General features: G+C 40.9%; 1 protein-coding gene across 1 annotated transcript in view; it reads left to right on the top strand.

Annotated features, from left to right (window-relative positions):
- The first annotated feature begins 8,467 nt into the window (after positions 1-8,467).
- NRG3 (neuregulin 3) overlaps positions 8,468-24,523 on the top strand; it is a 391,269-nt gene continuing 375,213 nt past the window's right edge. Inside the window, exon 1 of the mRNA XM_065639250.1 lies at positions 8,468-9,164. Within this exon, the coding sequence (XP_065495322.1) occupies positions 8,468-9,164 (697 nt within the window). The remainder of the gene's footprint in view (positions 9,165-24,523) is intronic.

Below are 24,523 nucleotides of genomic sequence, written 5' to 3'. Positions count from 1 at the left end.
CCAGCTCTTGTTGGCTATGGGAGAGCTGGGAAATTATGGGGCAGTGTTGTTCAGCATTGCTACCTTTTTAACAATTCAAGGTTAAAAACATTAATTGCCAAACTTGCTACATGGGGATTTGAATGTCAGTGGCTGATTTTGACATTTCAAATACAAGAAGCACTGTTTCAGGTTGAACTCACACAGGCTGAATACGACCAACTCCCCCTAACAACAGCCCAAACAAAACACTATTAATAGAACTATAAAAAGCACTATTACAGAGCTTTTCAAAAATGAAATAAAGGAACTCACAATAACAAAGTAGTAAGGAAATATTGTTCTGAATATAAGGAAATTGTGGATTGTGAATATAAGGAGTTGTGGTGAAAGGACTCAAATCCAGTTGGCGGCCAGTCACAAGTGATTTTCCCCAGAGATCAGTATTGGGGCCAGAGGGCCATCTGGACCAGGTGGGTCATTGGGCTGAGGCAAACAGTATGAGGTTTGACAAGATGGAGTGCCAGATCCTGCACTTGGGTCACAACAACCCCAGGCAGCACTACAGGCTCAGGGAAGAGTGGCTGGAAAGCTGCCTGGCAGAAAAGAGTCTGGGGCTGTTGGTCAACAGCCAGCTGAACATGAGCCAGCAGTGTGCCCAGGTGGCCAAAAAGGCCCACAGCATCCTGGCTTGTATCAGGAATAGTGTGGCCAGCAGGACTACAGAGGTGACTGTGCCCCTGTACTCAGCACTGGTGAGGACCCACCTTGAATCCTATGTTCAGTTTTGGGCCCCTTGCTACAAGAAAGACATTGAGGTGCTGGAGAGAGTGCAGAGAAGGGACACGAAGCTGGTGAAGGGCCTGGAGCACAAGTCTGATGAGGAGCGATTGAGGGAACTGGGGCTGTTTAGCCTGGAGAAAGGAGGCTGAGAGGAGACCTTATCATTGTCTATAACTACCTGAAAGGAGATTGTAGCATGAACAGTGGTGGTCTCTTTTCCTAAGGAACGAGTGGTAGGACGAGAGGAGATGGCCTCAAGTTGCACCAGAGAAGGTTCAGATTGGATATTTGGAAAAATTTCTTGATGGAAAAGGTTGTCAAGCACTGGAGCAGGCTGCCCAGGAAAGTGTTTGAGTCACCATCCGTGGAGGGGTTTGAAAAATGTATAGCTGAGGCTCTTAGGGACATGGTTAAGTGCCAGAGTTAGGTTAATGGTCGAACTCTATGATCTTGAGGGTCTCTTCCAGCCAAAATCATTCTATGATTCTGTGAAACTGTGATAAAAGAACTTATCCCAGACTTTAAAGCAAATCCATAGCCAAACTGGCTTACTTCTGTCTTGGCACTTAATCTGTACTACAATAAAACATTCTGGTAAAAATAAATTTCTGGATGAATGTCAATACTATGAAGAAAATAATAATTCAAAGTTCATTTCTCTAGGATCTACACAAAATTAAGTTAATCGCTCATAGTAGTTTCTCTTGTTACTCTTTCTCTATGTGTTAAAAATCAGCAGCAATACTTGGCTTGGTAAATCATTTCTTTTGGTCATCCTTGGCAGAGAAGCCAGAACTTTCAGATATAATTTAATTGCTGGGACTGATGAGGAAGTTTTAATCTATCTCTGCTCCTATCAACTTTGAACTTCACAAAAGCATTAAATTTATTTTAAGTTCTACTTTTTCCATCACTATTTTATTCCTCCCCCTAATATAGATTTCCAGTGCTTCTGTAGCCCTGCTTTGTCTTTGATCACTGTAATAACTTTAGAAAATAATTGAAATAATTATTTAAATATAATTTCTCTCTAATATAACAACTATGATTAATGTACTATTTATCCAAAGACTGTGACAGAAGGTAATTTTATTTACCATCAAAACGAATAAAGACTGAAAAAAATGTTAGTAAATAATTGCATTTTTGGAGAAGGCAATGATTTAAGGCTTAGTTCAAAGTCACCTGGAGGTGCACTATTTGCCCTGTGTCGTTAACCTTGCAGATTTACCATTTTTAAGAGCATTCCTGAGCATTCACCTCTGAAACTGAAATAAATGCAACTAATTCAGTAACTGGATGCATCATACTCTCCTGAAATTTGACGGTCTCTGTTCCTTTGGGTTGATTTCCAGGGGAAACTCAGCAAGAATATATTGGATGCTTCATACCTGTTAGTGGAGGAGTTTCCAGGGTTGAGTCCCTGCAGCAGAGCTACTGCTGGACTGCCCATCACCAGGAGGCTGCTGGCACACATCCCTGCCCATCCCTGGGGCTAGTGGGGAGAGGAGGACCCAGGCAAGCACCCGCCTTTCAGGTACATTCTAAGAATTTCTACCACTTTTGGTAGCATATGGAAATCACTGCAGCAACAGTTGTTTCTTTGTCACCTCTCTGCAAATACTAAAGATTCTACAATGGACAGCAGAACTAAAGGTACATAAAACTTACTCATTTTTCCTTGCAACAGACGAGTAAAAGTGTGTGCATTTCCAAAATGTATCTAGTCCCATGTCATGTGACAATATCCACAACCAGATTGGTCACGAAGTAACACCTAGCAGCAGTGTCCTCTGCACTGGGCAGAAGTTACGTGGGACAGCAAACAATTTTGAAAAGAAAAATAAAATATGCCAAAATCTGAAATATAGTATATATTCCCTTTCTGCATGACTAATTGGGATTGAGTGTACTAATTGGGATAGAAAATGGAAAAAAATTGAGAGTCATAATCGTAAATAATCTTAATTTTCTTTTCTCTTGATGACTGATTGCTTCAGAGGCTTTCTCACTTGCTGTCGTCATCATTTTGTCATAGATCTTGGAAAGATTTGAATTTTGGTTTAGGGCTTAGTCCAAGATAGAGTGCAATACACTGAAAGTTTTCTGCTGACTTCATTGTGCTTTGGACCAAGCCCTTTTGATGGCATTTTCCATATTTGACTTCAAATATTTCTTCTTCTGGCATCCTAAATTTATGTTCCTGATAGCAATCTCAGAGGTTACAAAGGCTGGAAGAGTAATATATGCCTTTCTGTTACGGTGCGTGGCTTCAGTGTATCACAAGGGTGTTGTTAGGACTAGTCACTATATTTCTCAGCCTGAAATCATTATTAAGTATGTTCTTAAGGGACTGATACTATACCACTAAAATCAGAATTAAAGAATTGCTTTGATTTTACTCTTGCCAAACAGAATTTTCTCTCACTGAAATCCTTAGAATTTATGGTCAGCTGAAAGTGGAGAATATTAAGAATTTGACTTGATAAGAAGTGAGTCAGGCCTTTAGGATTTAAGTTATTTAGTAATAAATTCCTCCAAGGAAAGTATTCAGTTTACTAATATTTCCTGATTGAAACATGTTTTCGCGGGATTTGGAGTGAGATTTTTTGCTGATGTCATGACGTATTTCAATTAATCATTATGAACCATGCCAAGATAAACATTTGAATTGTATCTATTCATTGGTGTACATTCAAGTATAATTCTAAATATTTAGTGGCAGCCCTGGCATTTGCAAATAGGCTACACATGATCTGAAAAACTGAGGATATGCTGTTGAGAAGTAATCAGCATACTTGCACTGTGTGAAAGGATAGGTGTATTTTATCCAATTAATTTAGCCACGGGATTGTTGTTCAGAGTTTATATTGCAGTTAGAGAGAGCAGACTCTTCTCCTTATTCCAAAACTAACTGTCACTCATCTCACACCTGCCTGAGACTGACATAATTCTAACTGGCAGCTTGCTAACGTCTCAAATGGCTGCCGTGCTTCTGAACTCCGCTGTGGATTTCTCACTCCTTATGACTTGTGCCGTTCCTCCTGGGTACCAGGGCATTCTTAACATCTCATGTAAAAATACAAGGAGGAATACTTTGGACTCTACATTACACACAGGTATATAGCCCAAGTCTCTTGACAACACGTTAGCTCAATAAAGCTTAGTCTGTTTGTCTTGCCTAATGGGCTATTTTAGCAATCAGAGTGGGAAAGAGTACTTTAGTTCTGAGCACTGGTTAATGGGATCAGTGGAATGCTATTTATATGTTTCACATGGAAGAAGGAATAGAATTACATGCTGACCTCAGACAAAAAGCAAGATTTTACCTGACTGTGAAGCAACCATTAGAGACACATATGTTGTAGCTGAGCTAGGGGTGAAAGCTAAGAGGAAGAATGAAGTAAATAGTCAAATGCCCTAGTTTGAGAAAATACCCCAGCAGCGTAACACCTCTTGATATAACCAGCCCCAATTCCAGCATCCTTTGTTTGTGAAATTCTGTTTCTTTTGCTACATCAAATTGCTGAGCTGCCAGAGCATAACAAGTGAGGTGGGTGCTGGAGGAGCTCACAACTTTGAGAAACTGTTTATGCTATCAGCAGCTGAGTGCACCATAAAACAAAGGAACTGTAGATGCTTTGTTGCTCATAACTTCAGATACTATTTACATGAATTAACAATGAATGTCTTCAAATATTTTGTAAAGTTGGGAAGGAAAGAAGGGCTTCTAACTGTATGTGTATGTGGAATTTGAATACAGGCATCTCACATGTGTATTGTTTTGGTGCTGTAATGGACAAAAGGGTCTTATTTTTCAATTTTGAGGACAGTTATCCTGAGATTTTTTGGACTGATTCCATGATAACAGTTACAACAAACCTAACTCCTTTAACTCATTTATTACATTTCACTATTTGGAGACTATGTGGCTGTACATGGTTCTGCTGCCGCATGGAGACAGGTGTGAAGCTGGTCAGGACCAGCATCCTTGTAGAAGAAGTGTTAGCTGTGGCATACCTACTGCACAGCCAAAATATAAGCCCTCTATGACAAACAAAGCAATATATGCATAGACAGTATATCTGTCACGTGTGTCACACCAGTCCTTAAGAAAATACCACTTCTGACTCCAATGTAGATAAATAATTTTATTCTATCCCAGTCACAGATGTCCTTAAGGAGATACTAAGGATTTCTTTGCATATTATGAAGAAAGTAAATCAAGAAAAATAAATGTTACATTGTTTCCTGATCATGATAAACATATTTCCCGAAAAAAAGTAAGAAGCTGGGCTATGATACAGGATGAGTAGGAAGAAATGCAAGTGAAATTTACCAAATACCTACGTAAATTAGAATTAATGCACTGAACAGATTCAGTTTAACAAGAGTGGGCTGATTTGAGAAACTGATTATGATTTGAATATTAATTTTTGAGAACAGATAAATAATCTAGAAGCATTCAGAGACTGTGCTTTTGTACACACCGTAACATTTTAACTCATGACTAAATTATTACAGGAAGAGGTTTCCAAACATTGCCTGCACTTAGGGGTCTGTCTAGGTGCATGGCATTTTTTTTTTAACTGTAGGATAACCAATTTGAAATACATTTGCATTTACTGTGGAGTTAAGGGAAAACTGCTTTGAGTTTCCTGTATCAAGATCCGTAGTCATTTCATATTTTTAGACCAAAGAACTTCCTTCAAAGAGGATAATAGTCAGTGGTATGATCTACATTAACTTATCAGGGAAATACGTGTTTTTAAGTAATTCACTTAAGTAAGACATATTGAAAGCATTTCACAATCAATTTCAAGAATAGTTTGTCAACCCTCAATGATAAGAATGGGAAATTGTTAGAAAAGAAGCCTGAAAATCTTTACTCATGATACAGGAAGTCTTTCAATATTAAACAATGAAATGGCTACACTTGAGTCTTCTTAATGGTATTACATCCTGATGTCTTCCATTAGAACCATTACAAATTTTAGGAGCTGACAGCTTGAAAATCTTACTGGGAGTAGGAGTGCAGTTGAGAAAGATGAAACACTGAAAGATTTAAGGACATAACACTAAGAAAAATAAAAACTCTCTGTCTTGTGAAGCTTGTAAAATATTTTTGTTGTGTTCTGTTCTCCCAAGAAGCATTTACAAATTGTTTGAGAATGAATACAAAGAATGATTCATATTGAGCTTAGTGAACAGCAATATGGTTGTGGAAGAGGCAAGAGCTAAAGGGCATTTGTACAGGCAATGGAAAGCCCAGAGCAGGACAAAGGTGTTCAGAGTTTCTAAGGAAGGTGAGGACTGTGCAGGACAGGCACTCATGACTGAAAACATCTGGTCCTAGATTTCCATAAAAAATCCTGGATTCCATGACATCAGTGACAAAGCCTCCCTGGATTCCCAAGGCTTACCTGTCTTGCTCATTTGCTTGCTTTACTGGGCATCCATTTTTGTACTGGGCAATGTTCATATGATTGTTTCCAAATGTTTTCTCCCTAATCCTTTTGCCTCTTCATCAAAGGATTAGAAACCCATATATTCATGTTTTCCAATGCCCAAGTACCTTTGTTTAAAAAAAAAAAATAATAATTGAGAAAGTGTTTAAACAGCATACTTACCTGGTAAGCCACTTCCACGGATTTTCCTGATATCTGTTACCATAGACCTATCTTGGAGAAGCTGCCCAACTCCCGTTGGATTGCTTGAAGTGAAAATAATCCAGATATCTAGTTAATGTAATTTTGATATTACATTATAAACGCTACCAACATTCATTCTGCAGAAAAATTCAAGCAGATACATTTCAGCTGCAGTATTTCCTTTTCTATATTTGTGTGAATACTGAACAAATGTATTTCACAGTTTGTTTCCAACTTTTCTGCTCAATTATTCTGTATAAATATTAATATACTTTTAAATACATGACTAAGGAAATCATTTGTCAATACCAGGAAATGACACCAAATAGCTAACAGTTCAGAAGAATGGGTTAAAAACAGGCGTACACATCTTTACAGATCTACTTTTATAGACCATTTTCTAAAATTTTTAAATGGTGATAAACCCAGCCTCTGGCACACTACTGTTAACCCTTCAGTGACCACCCATGCTGTTGAAATATTTTGTCCAGTAAGTGAATGGAACGTACACACCATTGACCACATTGAACTCGGAGTTCAGCTCTAGAGTAGATCAAAAAGCAGGAGTAGTTTCAATATCAAACACTTGTCTGGCAACGTTCTTAGAGCTGCACACTCAGTATGTGTCTGGGCTACAAGCTGCTCCCCAACTGCTGAAAAGGATCATCCTTTTGCTGCAGGTGTCTGGTGGTTTTTGTTTTCCTTTAGGGAATCTTTTTTAGAAGCAACAACAACAAAACGCTGCTTATTGTTAGTTACCGGATAGTATCAGCGTCGGAAAACATGATCTCGTCCTGAGCGCTGGTCTTTCACTGGGAATCTTCCCTGAAGGTGTCTCCACCTCCCTCATGCACACCCCTCGCCGCTCCCTCCACACGTGTGTTTTTGGACACACAGCAGCAGACTATTGGGTTGCTACCAGAGGATGGGTTCAGGCGCTCCCCTTCTCCCCCCTTTTTTCTCTCTTTTTTTTTTTTTTTCCCCCCCTTCCTTTCCTAGGCTCCGCTTGCCGTAGCATACACCTTCCCGAGGGGTTTGCCTGGATCATTTATTTATCTTGTGCGCATTAAGAAACCACCATTAGGCTTTCGTGGGAGGCGCCTTACTTTCTGCGCGCTAGCCTGCCTCCCTTGCGCTGCGATAGGAATACACAATTGAACAGAAGCTGCAAGCTTGGCAGGAGCTGCCTTCTGCGTGCCTATTTATTTGCCGGATCCGTATTTTTTTTTTTTTGCCGACTGGGTTATTGCCGTCCCCCCTCCAGGGTTTCTTTTTTTTTTTTTTTTTGTGCGTGTGTGTGGATTTTCAATTTCGCTTTTCGGGAAACCTCGCCGGAGTTTCGATGCCGGGCCGGACTTAGCGCGGGCGCGGAGCCGTGCCTCCTGCCCCCGGGCCCCGCCCGCGGATCGGCCTCCCTGGCCCGGCGCCGGCCGCGGGTTGGCCGCGGAGTGGCGGGTGCGCAGCGCCGCGCCGCCGCCTCCCCGCGAAGCAGCCGGGGGATGCTGCTGCGCCGCGGCCGGGCATAGGTAGGAGCCGAGCGGGCGGGGGAGGGAGCGGAGGAAAGGAAGGAAAGACGGAAAGAAAAGATCCCCCAGCCTCGAGGGGAGAGGAAAACGAAGAGAGGCGAGAAGGAGCGTGAATGTGAAGGAATGTGCCTGCCCGCCGCCGGAGCCGCACGCTTGGGATAAAAAGAAAATAAATCGAGGAGGCTGATTCTTGCGACTTATTACCCAGAGGGAAAAAAAAAAGAGGAAAAGGAAAACCTGCGAGCAGAGGCAGAAGAAGGAGAGCGAAGAGGCTGAAGCAGACAGCGCCAAAGGACGGCGCCCGGCGGATGGCGCGGCCGTCCCGCTGACTCCGCGGCCGCGGGAGGCTGCGCGGGGCGGCGCGGCGCGGGGCACGCCATGCCGGCGGCGTGACTGAGCGGGGCGCTCCCGCCGCCTGCTCCGCTGCGCCGCGCTCCGCTCTCCTCCGCCCCCCTCCGCCGCATGCCGCCGGCAGCCGCGGCGCGCTGATGCCCCGGGGCGGCGGCGGCGCTGCGGACGGCCCCTAGGATGAGCGAGGGGGCTGCCGGCGCCGCGGCGCCCGGGGCGGCGGACGGAGCAGCGGCGGCGGGGGGCCCGGGCGGGGATGGGGCCGGGGGGCCGCCGCGGGAGCTGCGCTGCAGCGACTGCATCGTCTGGAACCGGCAGCAGACGTGGCTGTGCGTAGTGCCCCTCTTCATCGGCTTCATCGGCCTGGGGCTCAGCCTCATGCTGCTCAAGTGGATCGTGGTGGGCTCCGTCAAGGAGTACGTCCCCACCGAGCTGATGGACGCCAAGGGCGTGGGGCAGGACCCCTTCTTCCTCTCCAAGCCCACCGCCCCCCCCCGCGGCGCGGAGACCACCGCCGCCGCCACGCCGCGGCCGCCCAGCCGCGTCAGCCCCCGCCTCACCACGATGAGCCGGGCCCCCCCGCGGCCCCCCGGCACCCGCGGACCGGCGCGGGGCGGCCCGCGGCCCACCGCGGCACGGCACCCCGTCGCGCCCCACACGGCGCCGCCCGCCAGCGGCCCCCCCGGCACCGCCGGCCGCGGCGCCCGGCCGCCGCCCGCCGCCCCCAGCACCCCGCCGCTGCCCGCCTGGCCCACTGCGGCACACGCTACCTCCTCTTACAAGATCTACGTCCACGACTCGGCGCCGTCCTGGACCTTGTCTCCCTTCCAGGAGTCAACCACCACCACACCGGAGGCCAGCACGACCCCCAAAATCCGTAAGTAAAGCCACCGCCCCGCGCCCTCGGGGCGCCCGCACCTCCCGCTTGTTCGCGTCTACCCGTCAAAATTGGGTGTTTGCCGAGCGCCGGCGGGGTCGGGCCGGGAAGATGCTTCGGTCGGAGGCTGCCGCCGCGTCTTGGGGAAACGCGGGGCTCCCCGGCCGCTGCTGCCCTGCGGGAGGCTGGAGATCTCCGAAGTTTGCGCTGCTTCTCTCCCTCCCCCCTTGCGCCTCCTTCCCCGCCCGGCAAGTTCCCCACTTTCGTGATGGATCGTGAGGCAGGAGAAGCCATTTGAGGTGACTAGGTTTCGCTGTGGTTTTTAGGAAAGGTGCGGACCTCTCCTTCCCCTTCCAGGCTGGTCTGCGGAAGGTATTTAGGAGATGCTGGGAGGTGTCTGAGCGAGAGGGACAAGTGATGCCCCCTCAGGCAGCGGCGGCTCCCAGAAGGGGCAGCGAGGAGAGTGGTCCTCGGGAGCTGCGGGGTGGGTTGTGCCTGTGCCTCTCTGCCGGGGAGGGAGTTTGACTTTCACACAATCGCCTCATTTGAAATAGACGAGAGCGGTCTCTGGAGGGATGCTCCCTCCGTCCCAGCGCCCGGCTCCTGAAGAGTCGCCGCCAGCAGCACCAGGAAAGGAGCACAGGGCACCCTGCGAATATGCAGAGACAGCCAAACGCTTTCCTGGCTCCTCTGTGTAGCCACAGCACTGTCTTGCCTTAACTGGCTATTTTTTTTTTAAGCAAAGGAGGGGGCTAGTTCCCCAATTGAAGCTCGGCGGCTGGCTCTTTCCGCTCTCCCAGGCACAAACCTAAGGATTCTGGCTAAATCTGAAAATTCGTTTGATCTGAGTGCATCAACTTTCAGCTTCTTGTAAAGGTTATTTAGGACAAATGCAATCCATGCCAAAAGAACTTCCGTGTGGTGCTATTTAATGAAATGCTCAGTTATACTGTATTATAGTCATCTTCTGTATTTTCTTGGATACAGCAGAGGAAATGACAAGCTGTGTGTTCTCCATTAACTCTTAGTTGTTTCTGCTAGGAACGTCAATTGAATCGAATGCTACCACCTGAATTGCTTTTCCAGCCCAGGGCTCCCCTTTCACATGCTAATATATGGCTATTCTGCTAGAGGATTTTGTTAGCAAGTCATTTGAACTTTATTTTGTCCATTAAATGTATTTGCTGATGAGCCCTGGGGCAGAGAGTATATGCAGAGTGAGCTGATCTTCTGAATTGACAAAATCGGGAGAAGAACAGCAAATTGGTCATGTATGCGTGGGTGGGTGCGCAGGTGGCGGATGGCTGGGAATGATTATGAATAAAACTATCATTAAATCAGAAGGGCAAACAAGGCAGTAACTCGCTTTCCCGGTGTCTGCTACAGTAATTGAGAGAGAACCATCCCTTACAGGTGTGTCTGAGCCTGCTTGCTCTGTAGGTACAACATAAAGAAGCCAGATGTTACCAGAAGGAAAATCTCTCATGGAGCTGAACGCTACTCATTTCACTTAAGTGTAAGGAGCTGTATAGGGTACTGTTTTAAAAAACAAAACAGCAAAGGGAGCCTGATTTTCAATTTGTGTCTCTGTTTTCAAGCCTTGTGTGAACCAAGTGTGTTACATGGTGTTTCAAGCTGCCATGACCTGTGTGTGTCTGAAATGCTGCTGGGCATGTCAGGTGGGATCTATTGGGGTCTAAATGCTCCCTTGCAATCCCTTCCTTCTCCTCTTTCTATCTTTTCGGGTATTTAAGAGAAAATCACAGCAATTTCCGCCACTCTATGCTGTCTCCTTGCAAGATATAGAAGGCAAGAATATCCTGATTAATAAATAATGTTCAGCTGGCAGGACTCTGCCCATGCAAGACATATAAAGGAAGAAGAAAACCCACAATCTTGAAATGTTCCTGGCAGTTGCAGAGTCTCATAACTATTATTTGTTTTAGGGAGACTGCTAATACCTTTTACAGCAGGGTGTTTCCCCTCATTAAATACAGCTTGGTTATAGGATGAAACGCAAGAAGTGCAAATCCAGCAGAAATTGACCCTGTTTGGGCACATTGATAGCAGAGATTATCATTAATGGAAGATTAAATAGATTATGTAAAAAAGGATTTGAATTTGTAGGGCATGTGGAAATTTTTTTTTTGAAGCCTACAGCTGTACTCTCCTGATATGTATAAGCATCTCTGAGGATACATGTAAAATTCTCTGAGGCTGCAGTATCCACTGGAGGGGAGAGGGAGAAGAACTGCAGTCTTGCTGCCATGAACTGCTGACATGATGTGACCCCAAAGCAAACGTCTGCATCTGCCACTAATAGCTCTTAGGAAGAAAGGGAATTTTTAAAAACAAATTCATCCTCATTTCCCAGGGTGAGCTGCATGTTCTTTCTGTGCCCGTTGCTCCAGCTGCTCTTGAAATGAAAGTCATGGATCTCATTGCGCTATGAGAATGCAAATCTGACATGACAAATCTGATGCCCCAGCTTTCAAAATAGTGCACATCCTTGTGTGATCTTCTGGCTTGGCAAGGCACTTAGGTGGGCTAGTGTCATAGGTTATTGAACATTTCAGAGCTTTTAAGCTTTTTTTTTATTTAGTGTTTATTTATACAGCTTCGTGTTGCAGTTTGTTTAATTGTTTTAACATATTGAAATGGGCTCAGAATATGATTTATGAAAATGGAAGGCAAATTGAGAGTTATTTCTCCAGAAAGCTGGATGATTGCCCACCTGAAATAAATGTTGGTAAAGTCTTTTCTCTGTGTGTGTTTTCATCCAAGGAGATGTTGTGAAGTCTCTCTCTTTTTTGTGGGAGTGCATAATGACAATAATTCTTGGTTGTGTTTCACTCAAAGTCAAGCGATCTGTTAGCTGTTTTGAAAGTTCTTGATGAAGATCCTTCAGGCTCTGACTAAGCAGAAGCCACTTACTCATCAAGTCTTGATCTGTGTCTTGTTGCCTGCACATGTTTCTCAGGATCATGCATGGACTACGGCTTTTCAGCATAAGCCTCTTTATCCAGTGCTCAGCATAAAAATCAGTCATTGATTTAGAAGGATAGTCCAGCTTGTAGGTCAGGAAAATCAACCAACTGACTGGAACACATCAGTGAGGTTTTGTTTTTATCAAGCCATTAGTTTCATTTCTAAAGAATCGTGCCCTGATTTTTTCCAATATGCATTTTTTGTGGTATTCTGTAATGTTCTGTTCTTCAGTAATGGCATTATCTTTAAATTGAGATACTGTACTTATAAGAATTCCTGTGTGAATTCAGCTATGAAATAGCACTGTGGTTTCTCTTGTGTTCATATGACCAAAGGCTAATGCAGAGATCTGAGGTCAGGCAGGTGGGGCTCAACTAATGCATAGTAACCGGGGAAAGAGATGTTACAGACCTCTTAATCAATATACCTTGTGAAGTCCAATTGTGACCTTTTATTATGACTCCAGACTGCAGCCTGAGTAGACTTTGATTTCCTGCTAAAGATTTTCTGGTCCAGTCGTTTATCCTAGTCATATCTCTGTCTGTTTGTTATGCACGGCATGGGTTCAAGTAACAAGCATCTGGCAGCCGAACTGTTACCAACACTGACATTTTGGTAAAAGCTGTTTGTTTTGTTTTGCACTGACTCAAATATCTTTTTCACATTAAGGATGACACTTAGATGGAACTGTGGGGTTTTCACGCACTGGAGGGTGTTGTGGGAGGTGCCAAACCATAGTAAGACCAGACCTACTCTTCCCAGAGCTCTAAAACATTCTGCCAACAAATGACATGTATCTATGAACATTTTGCATCATGATCATGAGCTGTCATTGAAATCGAGGGGAGCACACATGACTGTAAAGCACGTGCCTGTAAAGCACGTGCCTGTAGCATTGACTAAGATTAATGTCAGTTATTTGTCAATTTGTAATGCATCAAAAGCTGTTGAATTGGAAAGAAAAATACTGAAGTGAACAACTGGGAGTTCTAAAAGCATTTGCTTCTTCCTTATTCCCACTTACTTTCTATTCACATACCATGAGTCAATGTACCACAGACATGATTAGATTTGTGTTTCCCATCTGAAATACTTGTCAACACAGGAAGGCTACTGTCAAGATAAAAATAATAAATACAGAATTGTAGTCACACCACTAAAGTGGAAGTTATTGTGGTTTTATTTTATTTTTTGTATTTTACAGCTATAACTTGCTTCATGTGTTTCAATAAAGTTGGGTGACGCTGGACTTAATTCCATTTTCAATCCACTTAATAGTTAGGAACTACTGCAGTTATCACTGAATTCATAAGGAAGTGGAATGCTTAAATAAAAGTCCCTCTCACAAATAGGTACATTGATTCTTTTTAGCTATTTTTGCTGTACGTTCCTTTTATTGAAGTGTTTGTTGGAATTCCGTGACCTAGGAGAGCTTTCATATCACTGGTGTGATGAGAGGAAGGACTATGGCTGAAATTACTCCATGCTGCTTTTTAATCCTGGAGAAAATTCTTTTGGGGGCTGTAAGGATTGTCATTACATTGATTTAACCTGTGACCACTGGTAAAAGCGAAGCCTTGCATTTTATTTGGCATATTTTTGTAGCGTCTATACAAGGACATTACGTGATATATTATATGTTGACAACAGAATACCATTATTAAATTAAAGTATTGATTCATTGCAAAGTATCATGCTAAAGTAATGTCAGTGGTTTGTCTAAACCCACAGAAAATGGAAATTAAAAATTAAAGCGAAAGACCTGTCTCTATCTACAGTATTGTGTCTAGTGTTGCAGAGCATTTATCATCTGACTCTCATTACTTTGAAACCTTCTGCAAAGCCCAGTAAATACATGGATTGGTATGGATTTGGCTTTGACTTTAACTTCTATAGCTCATGTGGCTTTCAGGAAGTACTTAAAGCACACTAGTGTTTGGTTTTGCTGATTTCTCCCATGTCTTGTTTGGAAACAAACTGCGCAAAGAAAGGTGCCAAGTAAAATTGTGTAGGACTACCTACCTGGTCAGACATATAAATAAGTAAAACCCAGAGACTTTTATGTGTCTCTGAGCCTGGTGATATCTTTTTGAGATTCTTTGTGGTTTGAACAAGTTTGGTATATTCCCATCTTAAATGTGCCCACACGTGTGTGCACATGCGTGCCCTCACACAAAATGCAAGCAGGTATTTGTACATTTGCATAGTACCTGTTTTTGAGGGGCAACAGGACCTCAAAGCCTGCAGTAACTTCAAGACCAGTCTTTGCTAAGCAAGACCAGCTACATTGGTTGTGGTGCTCGTCCTTGCAGTGTGGTTTGGAAAAGAAACCTGGAGGTTTCATTGAAGCTAACTGGACTGAAGGCCAAGTTAAAGGGCACCTTTTCATTTGAAAGTCTCTTTCAATTTCCACTGTGTGGAAGGGATTTGTTGTCACTGTTCCTATTAAGCATAGGATCCTTTTTGTTTGTTTGATTTGTTCATTACAAGAGTAGACAAAACACAGGAAAACCAGCAAGATGCTTTGTGTTATGGAGATAATTTCTTACTCTAAGGGATTTAGAGACTTAGTTCTTGGATTGATACGGTGAGGGTTAGAAGTGTCATTTAATAAGGTGGCTGTGCTCCAGATCAAAACTGGGGCTGTGTTTTCTCATTGCTCAGAGCTAAATTTCCATGGCAGACAGCTCTTAAACCTGCATTTATACTTCCACCTTCCCCTTCATACCTAATTTCAAGTCACTCCACTGAGTAAAGTACATCTTCAGTGGAGGGAAGTACCTCCCTGGGAGGACTGCACAGACGGGCTTGGCGGGCAAGGGCACCTCTGAGCAGGACAAGGAAGATGAGCGTTCAGATGGCTTCTGTGTAACACACAGAGAAAGTAAATGCACACAGGTGGGCTAGTGATTTTTGAATGGGTTTTTACTTTTTAGCACACAGGTTTCTGGGGCCGCTTGGTAAAATGAATTCAAGAAGACAAAAATGAATAAAGCAGCCACGAGGAAAATTAAAGTAACAACTGCATCTATAAATTTCAGTGTCATTTTCATGAGAGAAATACTTTAATGGATCAGATCTTTCTGGTGAAATTTGATGATAGCAGGGAAAAATACATTTACTAAATGCTTATTGATAACTGTTTAAATGTCTGTTTCTGGAATTTTATCGATATGCTCAATATTACTCTAGTAATATTTAAAAATATTGATAAAATAAGTGAAACCTACACAATTCTTCTAGTATTCCATCTTTTCTGTCCTCCAAGGGCAGAATTCTGCATTTCCAAAGCTGTGTTTCTCATGTAGCATGTAAAGAAGACAAGCCCATGACTTTCAGGTCTTTTTTACAACGTGTTACTCCTGTGTTTGGTGTGTTGTGGTTGTGGGTTTTTTGTTGTTGTTTGGGTTTGGGTTTTGTGTTTTGTTTTGGTCTTTTGTCTCTTTTTGTAGTGCAATACTGTTGACTGTAGGAGGCAAACTCTTAAGCTTCAAATATAATTCACTTCATATCAATGTTTATCAGCTGATTCTTCAGTCCAAATTGATTTATGTTTTTTTTCCTTCAGAGTAGTTTGATTTTTGTATTTCTGCAAGAATTAAACTTTTGGGAAAAGCTCAGGTAGAATGGGAGAGGCTCACTGTGCACTAAAAACATAACTGGGTAAAAAGAGCAAGTGAAACTTTGCTCTGAAATACCTGAAGAAATTCCCGATTTAGTCTCTGTAAAATAAGCCAAACAAGCCAAACATCTCGTAGTGTCTCCTTTTTTTGCTTTAACATCTCCTTTTTGTTTGTTTCTTTTTGGTTTTATGGCTTTTCTTTCCTTTTAAAATTTGAATTAATCTCTTGGCAATTCTAAGGGCCCTAACGTTGTGTCCCATGCTCGCCTGCCCAACTTGTATTTTATGCTCATAGGGAGGATGCTCATTAGCAATGTATATATATATATTGGCAATGTGGTAGGTGCTCTTTATAGAAAAATGATTATTAGTATTTTCATCTATATGAAAAGACCTTTCACTGAAGCATTTTGTAACTTTGTTAGCAAAGAACTGAGGAAAAAAATACCTTGATAGTATTCCATGTAGAAGTACTGAATGAATCAGTTCAGAGTCTTCTGTTTTTATAATGAGTTTGCTATATGGCCCAGTTTTGCAAACATATAGGCCCGCATTAGGGTGTGGGAGTGATGCCTTTTGTAGAGTTATGCATCTGCAGAATTAGGGTCAATTTACGTGAATATCTGTGTGATTAAATCTGTTACTGTGTCTTAGGTTGCAACATGAATGCTTACAAAACATGCCTGTCTAAACAAGTGTACATCAGCTTTAAAGTGCTGCTTTTTAAGAGTTGTCATCGTTATTTAAACATGCTTATTAGAAATGAGTTTCCATTAGTGCATTTTCTTTTTTGTGTGTGTGTTTAGCACTATCATGAAAAATATTAATATACCATCATCCTGTTTATTCTTTGCCTGAAATATGCTCAGTAGTAAAATCTTTGTGTTCTAGGGGACTGTAGTTGCTCAGCTGTAGCCTGTCACAAGACATGTGGGTCATGAATTTTTTTTGCACTTCAATTTTAAACTATTTTCTTACTTGATTTTTTTTGTATTATTCCAGAAAGTCATACTTCTGGTTTTGTACAGTTTTTCTCTGTATTACTTCCACAGCTAAATATATGCCAACCCTGACTTTTTCCTAAAGCTTAGAGACAGAAAATGTTTTCTAAAACATTAGAGATGGAAGGTTGTGTTTTAAGATGTAGTCACTTTATGAAACCAAAATTATTAAATTATCTTCACATTGTTCATTTTGTAGCATCATTGTTGTTAAAGTTTAAGATTCTAGTTCAGTAGGAACTGAGCCTAGATTGCTGGTTCTTACCAGATAGAGGGGCTATAGCACTGTGTAACAGCAAACCATTAAATCAGTATTAATAGCAAATAGCTTCTTTTCTGGATCTGATTATTCTTACTGATGTCAGAACTTGTAAAGCAAGCGTTTGAGATAAGATGGCGTTATCCTCTTGGAAGGGCTTTGCTCGTCTGTTTTTACTGCAATGACAAGGGTTTTCTCCTAACGTGGTTGGCAAGGAAGGTAGAGAGTGTACAATCTAGCCTGCAGTTGCTGTGCTGCTTCTAAATGTAACCAGGATTTTAACAAAAACAAAAAACTTTTATCAAAAAATGTTGCTAACCTACAAAATTGGGCTGCATTGTGCAATGCTAATGTTTATTTATGTCTGCCAGTTTAATGCATAGTAAAATAGCATTTCCAACAGTGTGCTCAGAGTGGCTGAGAGCCGTACCCTGAGTAATACTGTTGAATATTAAAAAAAGATGTAGGGAATCTTTGTTTCCCCTCCCCCTATTGGATTACAGAACAAGTGGTCAGAGGGTTATCATTAAAATAGTAATAAGCTATCCCAGAAGTTTTGACTTGGAATTGATTGTGTAACACTTGCTAAAAACAGTCTGTTAAATGTCTTCCAAGGGGGTGTGCTTTGTTAGTGTTGTGGGTTTTTTGTGTTTTGTTTGGTTGGTTTTGGTGTTGTTTTTTGTTGGTTTGTTTGTTTGTTTTTTAAAGGTAGTGTTGTGTGGAGAGGAAATTAATTTTCTTGTTCAATCTGTCAGTGAATTTACAAAAGAGAAGCAGAATTTTTGTCTGAAACTTAGAGATAGGCTGCACTGAAACACTACGGTGATTTTTCCTGCCATTTAACAGTATCAAATATGAAGACCTTGCAATGCCAGGGTTCAGTGGGTTCAGGTTCTTAACTGCAGGGATTATTCTGATGAGTGTCAGTTCTCCTACTTTAGAAGGGTAGAGGTACTTTTATAATTATTTCGTAAGTAGCTAAACCACATTAGTGTTTAGTCTGAAATCTGGCCAAGCTACGTAAGGGTCATAGTGTTGAACTTCAATTTTCTTAATTTTTTTTTTTTTCATAGATATCGAAAAAGCTAAAATGCCATGCATAAATACATACAGCAACGACTTTTTCCTTAAGTAGTTTGGGTTTCTTTTGCTTTTAGATTTCAATCTTTATTTTATAACTTACATTACTGGAGCATATAATACATTTCACTGGGTCAGCTGCTTATTTATAAGACTGTATCTCAGTGTAATATAGTTGATTGTAATTACTTTCCATCAATCAAAAATGTTAGAAAAATGCAGGTTGCAAATGAAAACAATTTCTAAATTGTAGTATCTAACAGGCGAAAATACTCATTGATTGCTGTTTCCGAGTTTATACAATACACACTTTTAAATTCGCTGATTATCTCAAAGCAGTGTAGAAATAATACAACCCACTACTAAACTAAGATTTTGCAACAGCTTTTCATAGTGTACATAGGCTCTCTTCCTACCAAAGCTTTTCCGTTAAGAGGTTGTACCTTTGCCTCAACTAACAACTTTCTGAGCTGTGAAGATGACAACCTTGATGCTCATAATGATAATAAAAACAACAGAGGAAACACAGTCCAAAGGCTCATTTGTACTGGGGAGGGTAAACATTTGCCACTTGGTGACTGCTGTCGGTGTGCCTTAGAGAAGAAGGGTGGTGGCCGGGCAGTGGAAGATGACGGGGTGAGCTGCTTCTGTCCTGCACTTCTGCACGAGAAGCTCTTCAGCACAGTACAGCCTTATTGGGGAAAACGCAGCCTTTGCCTTGGCTCTGTCAGCATTAACTATCGTCCTTGTTCTCTACAAAAGCACAGAGGGAAAGAAGTGCTTCTAATACCTTTTCATACCTGGAGCACTTTCATTACAGAGGCTTACTTAGTCCTAAATGAAAAGCAAGAATAGTAACTTAATATTTTAGATTGGTTTTAGAAATATCTGCCTGCAATAGGGAATTCTTACAGGTTTTAGTTCTTGCATGACTGAATTTAATCTGGATATATGAAGCTGAAATGTTAGTGTGTGATATGTTTAAGATGGGAAGAAAGAAGAGTCTGATATTGTTATTTTATAGGAGATTGAAGAGATCACTTGCATGTGCTGAATTTCAGTAATTTGGTACACTGCAAGGCTTCATTACACCTTGAGTTTACATACATTTGAAAAGCTATCCTCTATTACCTTGGCAGATGTAGGGGATTTCTAGCCAGCCACAGCTTCAATGCTGTAATCTAGAAATGTGAACATACCCAGTTTGAGGAGCTACTGAGTAATGGCTCCTCATTTCTGATTTGTGTATCTTGCAGATTTTGGAAACATGAACCGGTATTTATTCAAGTTTGATAATAAATGAAATACATTAATCCCTGATTTTAGCAATGATCCTGGCTGGTGAGGGATGTACCTGTAGAAAATGAAGTGTATTGGACAGGCCTAAGCTAAAAGTCCTTACTGTAAAGAGATTATTATGGGTTGAGTCCTACACTGAGGATAAGGTATGCTAGGTGGTAAAAAGATTAATAATTCTTGTGAGATGTTTTATTTGCATACTGTGAGAATTTTGTCTGTTTAAATGTAGTGTGAGTTTAATAGGGAGCTTATTTTTTTAAATGCTTTTAAGAAGATGCTGTAAGACTGTATCTAATTAAATACATTACATTTGAATTATTTAATTAGAGATTATTTTTCAACCATCCCTTAACATTCTAACACTCTCTTAATATTTTTTCATGTTTGTAATCCTGTTAATGCAATCTACATGACAGCACAGACTCTTGGAGTTTTTCCTTAACGAAACTACTTACAACTAAATTTACTATATTTTGTGTAGTGAAATAGAATTAGAATCTGAGGAACTCATCTTATATGTAACTGAGTATCCTGTGGGAGCTGTAGGCTGCTCTGCAGTTCGGTAAGAATCACAGCAAGGAGCAGGATAGACCACAGATAGGCACTACACTGAACAGTGTGCTTGAGAGCTAATAACTAAAGCTCGTTAAAAAATTTAGAGTCCAAACATAATGAAGCTCTTCTAATTATCACCAGGTTTTGGTCCAACTTTGCATTGGCAAGGAGGTAATTAAAAGCTTCTGAGTTGAGCTCTGCATAAAGGAATGTTGGGGTAATCAAAACACATAAATAGAGGAAATAGGAGGATACTAAATTAAATATATGTAATATACAGTTTCAATGTTAGTTAAGGAAAACAAGTTGATGGAGATAAAAAAAAAAAAGACACCAAAAAAAACCCCCAAAACCCAACAATCCCAAAACCCGACAATCGCAAATCCTCAAACATAGTATCAGAGATTCAACATTATTTCATGTCTTTGTTAGTAACTTTGTATAATGATTTCCTACATTACAGAACAAAATAACTTTCCCACTAGGTGTTGAAAAAGCGCATTCCATAGTGCACAGAAGGAAATACTTTCTGTTAAGACAGTGCTCAGGCTGGAATGAACGTCTGTGCTGCACTGTCGTCTCTGGAGCTCTGCCCTTTGTTGTTACAACTGAATCAAATTACCTTGACTTTCCACTTCCGCCAGAAAAAAGGTGACTTTGACAGTGTAGAGCCTTTATAATGGACAGCTGCTATAGAATGACTTCATTTTCACAGTTTCGGCTTGCTTATTAGTCTGCAATTCATCCCCAAAAGTTGTTCAAACCTCAGTGGAAGTAACAGACCATAGGTTATTGTTTACTGGAAGTTACGAGACCAGGAGTGGTCACTTCTTATGCTCAAGCTTTCTTATTTGTGAAATAAAGATGTAGTGAAGAGGTACAGGTGAGAAGCGAGAGGTATGTTATAATGGATCTTCAAAAAATAATAAGGAAATACACTTAAGTCTTGTTTTTATTTTCAGAAGGTATTTGATATCTCTGATTGTGCCGTTGGTTATACATGCGATAATTTTCAATAATTTTCTGCCAGTGAAATCTATTAGACTTTAGTATTAAAAAGGGACAGAAGCTTTTAATTTTTTTGGGGTGATTTGAAAGCGTATCTCCAAATAGAGCCAACAGGGGTGTATCTGACAGCAGGGCAAGGCTGTATGTGAGACACCCTAACAAGCCAGTTACTCTAGCTCACAATTCTGATTCAACTCACTGCAGGACAAAAATAAAGGTTTGAATTTGGGACGTTCATTAGGCCTAAACCTGCCATTATGACAACCCCATTTAGATCTTTTTAGCATAACTTTGTAGTCAGTTGTCACTGGGAATTTTAGTCACTACTATGTTTTATATTGCTGTCTTGTTATATTTTAGAACTGAGGTGTTATTGTTGCCATATCTCACATCAAAAGGAAGAAACGCTTTCAGTATGGTGTAGCTTTCTATAGATAGAGTCAAAATGCTCTCTGAGTAGGTGGGATCCTTAGCCCAATCCAAACCCAATGAGATAAGTGAGAATAAGTGGGCTTTAGCTAACATTTAAACAGTTAGAAAGGAGTGACTTGCTTAGCCTAGTCTATTCTGCATTTGCTCATAGTTTACTTTTATTAAATGTAGATATGTTGATCTCTAAGAAAAAAAAAATCTGTTCTGACAATAATAATGTATTTATCAGAGGAGATCTCACATGTAGAATGAGACAAGGTTGGCAGGAGAGGTATTGTAGTAGATCAACTAATACAATTGGAGAAAAACTGGCAAATGCTTTTTCCTGCCTCTCTTTGGTGAGGTGATGTAACTGATCGCCCTTTGACTTTTCAGCCTGCTTTCAATAGTAGGATTCTAACATCAACAAAGTTGTTTGTTGTTGTTTGGGGGTTTTGTTTATTTGTTTGTTTTTTAATTAACTGAAAATGTTTTCATAAATTGAACCTATATGCTTAGCTTTGAAGTGTGAATAGGTGAATGTAAAGCTTGCTAAGTGTTATCTTATTTCCCGATTTATCCTGCTGTTAATTTGGGGGTTTAAAAACAATGTCTGTATTAGAGAAACTTACTAAAGGTGGGTAAGAAACTTTATCATCTTAAAATTCTCATACTGTCAGATTGTCTTAGTAGTTTGGAGAAAGTTTTAGTATCATTAGTTATTACTGAAGATTAATGTTGTGTTAACGCCTATAAATATGACCCCAACACAGACATTCGCATTGAAGACTCACTCATGAATTTCAATGCCTATATGAAATGATTTGTTCTGGCGCTTGAAAATATGTTTTGGTAATAGCCTTTTGAATGCCTTGCGGAGATTTAATTGCCATTAAGTGGCATAATCTGCTGTTTGGAATGGAGAGCTGGGAGTATTTTGGTTGCAAATAGGATAATGAAAAGGGTTGAAAATGAGGAATAATAAATGAATGGATCTGTGCTATTAACAGCCAGCTTGGGCTTGGCATCCTATTTGTGACCGGAGTGTATGGTGTGCACCACCTGAGGTGGGATGTCTTTTTCCCAGGCAATCACAGGGCTGACTACAGGTAGTAGTCTGTCTGGGAACTGATCCTGTCCCTGCTGAAATAGTACTAAAACTATGTTAACTTTAATAGTAGTGGATTAAGCCTGTGGATCTTCACTGGTTACTACTGTTGTCAGTGGAAGCTTTGCACGAGGCCTGATATGAGACACAATCAAATTCTCTCAATCTGGTACAGTTGTGCCTAACTAGAATACCCATTTTACTGAATGGTGGCTGGTATCTGTGTAGAAGGATTTTGACAGGGTTTTAATATTCTGCATTACTCTTAGTGGTTTTACTACTCTTGATTTGTAACTCTTATATCATAATCTCATTACATGAACATCAAACCCCTAAAGTTTGTGGTTTCAGATGGTTTTACTTTAAAACTAACATAAAAGTTAAATCTTTCCAAGTAGTAGCCACCTTCCTTTCGACATATTTCAGTTGTGATCATGTGGCAGGGTGCTCAGTTGGTAGTCAGATAAGCATTAGTAACAACTACATTATTTTCGTGGGGATCTCAGTTTGAAGTGGTTGCCTTGCCTTGGAATTTTATTGATGGTCTGCAAGTTTGTCATTTGTAAAGAAAGCTGGACTGTAAACTTCAGGTCTTAAAAGGAAAAAGTATGTTAAAAAAAAAAAGTTTGAGATAAATTGTTGAAGTAAGGTAATACCCACTTTGTAAATCGAGACAGCATTTATAATCCAAACAACCATTGCACTAATCCTGGAGAATCAAATACCTCCTCAGTGACTGTTTTGACCCAATATTTACTCTAATATGAAACACATAGCTTGTGTAGGTAAACTGCTCGTGTCCCAAACAATCCTGCTTACGTCTAGTATTTTTTGGTGAGCTTCATGTGAGAGGTGTGGGTGATTAGAATTTCCCTTCGGAAGTCTCCATTCAAGAAAAATGTCTATTCTTCAGAAAGTGAAGTCAAACAGTTTCGTAGCTTCAGGTTGAAACAGTTCTACAAGAGCTGAACTTCCAGAGGTTTCAAGGTCAATGCTTAATAAGGATTTACATTAAAAAAGGTAGAAGTCTCAACCTCTTTATCAAACGGTTCAGAAAAAAAAAAAAAACACAAACACAAAAAACAAACCAAAACAAGCCAACAAACAAAACCACATAGTTCTCTGAAGTCCCAGATACTTTCTCTGTAAACCATGTGAAATGCTACCAAATGACCGACTTACCATAGAGACAAGCAGTTGATTGTGTAACTAGTATGCATAGTCGCTGTGAAATGCATCACAGAAAGCGTGATCTTTTTTTAGATTATTTTGTAAACACAACTAATTTTTTTTAAAAAATCACATGGTGTATTTGAAGTTTTTGCATGAAAACAAAGTATGATCAAAGCAGGATTTGGTACTGCACATTTTTAAAATTATCTGTAGTTTTGGGCTTAATCTTGCAAGAGTCATGAAATCTAATATACTCTCCTGTATTTGCTTCTCAAAGCATAGACTGTAGTAACTATTTAGAAATATCATTGATGGCTTCTGCAGAATCTTTTAAATAGGGACATGTAACAGTTATTCACAAGTGATATATTATTTGGAGGACATGGGTACAATAAACCTAACAGCGTCTGTCATTCCTAATTTCTTTTTTTTTAATTATATATACTATGCTACTTATGCTATACTGATGCAGGTAAATTGTGAATGCTCTTTCCAGTATTCTATGCTGATTCTTCCATTGTTGCTGTTCAGTTAAGCTTTCCAGAAATACCCAGAGAGGACAGGACAGTAGAGATAGGAGCAGAGGTCTTGTGCTCAGAGGGAATGAGAAAGGCAGATTTAGAAGCTCAGAAGATCAGAAAAGCCAATGGAACTGTATGTCTTGTGAATATTTAGTATGCTTTTTCATAGGCCTAATTTATTATGATAAAACTCCTGCCAGTAGGTGAATTATTGAAGAGCTAAGAAGGAAATTGCACTAGGATGATGCACTGTGCCCACAATCAGGTGCTACAGCCTGGGATCAGTTCCTGTTGTACAGCAGGATCCTGTAGTATTTCTCCCAGGGATTCCCCT

Source organism: Caloenas nicobarica, chromosome 7 (assembly GCF_036013445.1).
Source record: "Caloenas nicobarica isolate bCalNic1 chromosome 7, bCalNic1.hap1, whole genome shotgun sequence".
NCBI classification, from domain to species: domain Eukaryota; kingdom Metazoa; phylum Chordata; class Aves; order Columbiformes; family Columbidae; genus Caloenas; species Caloenas nicobarica.
Note: the sequence above shows the minus strand (reverse complement) of the source record. Positions and strands in the feature narration are given on the sequence as shown.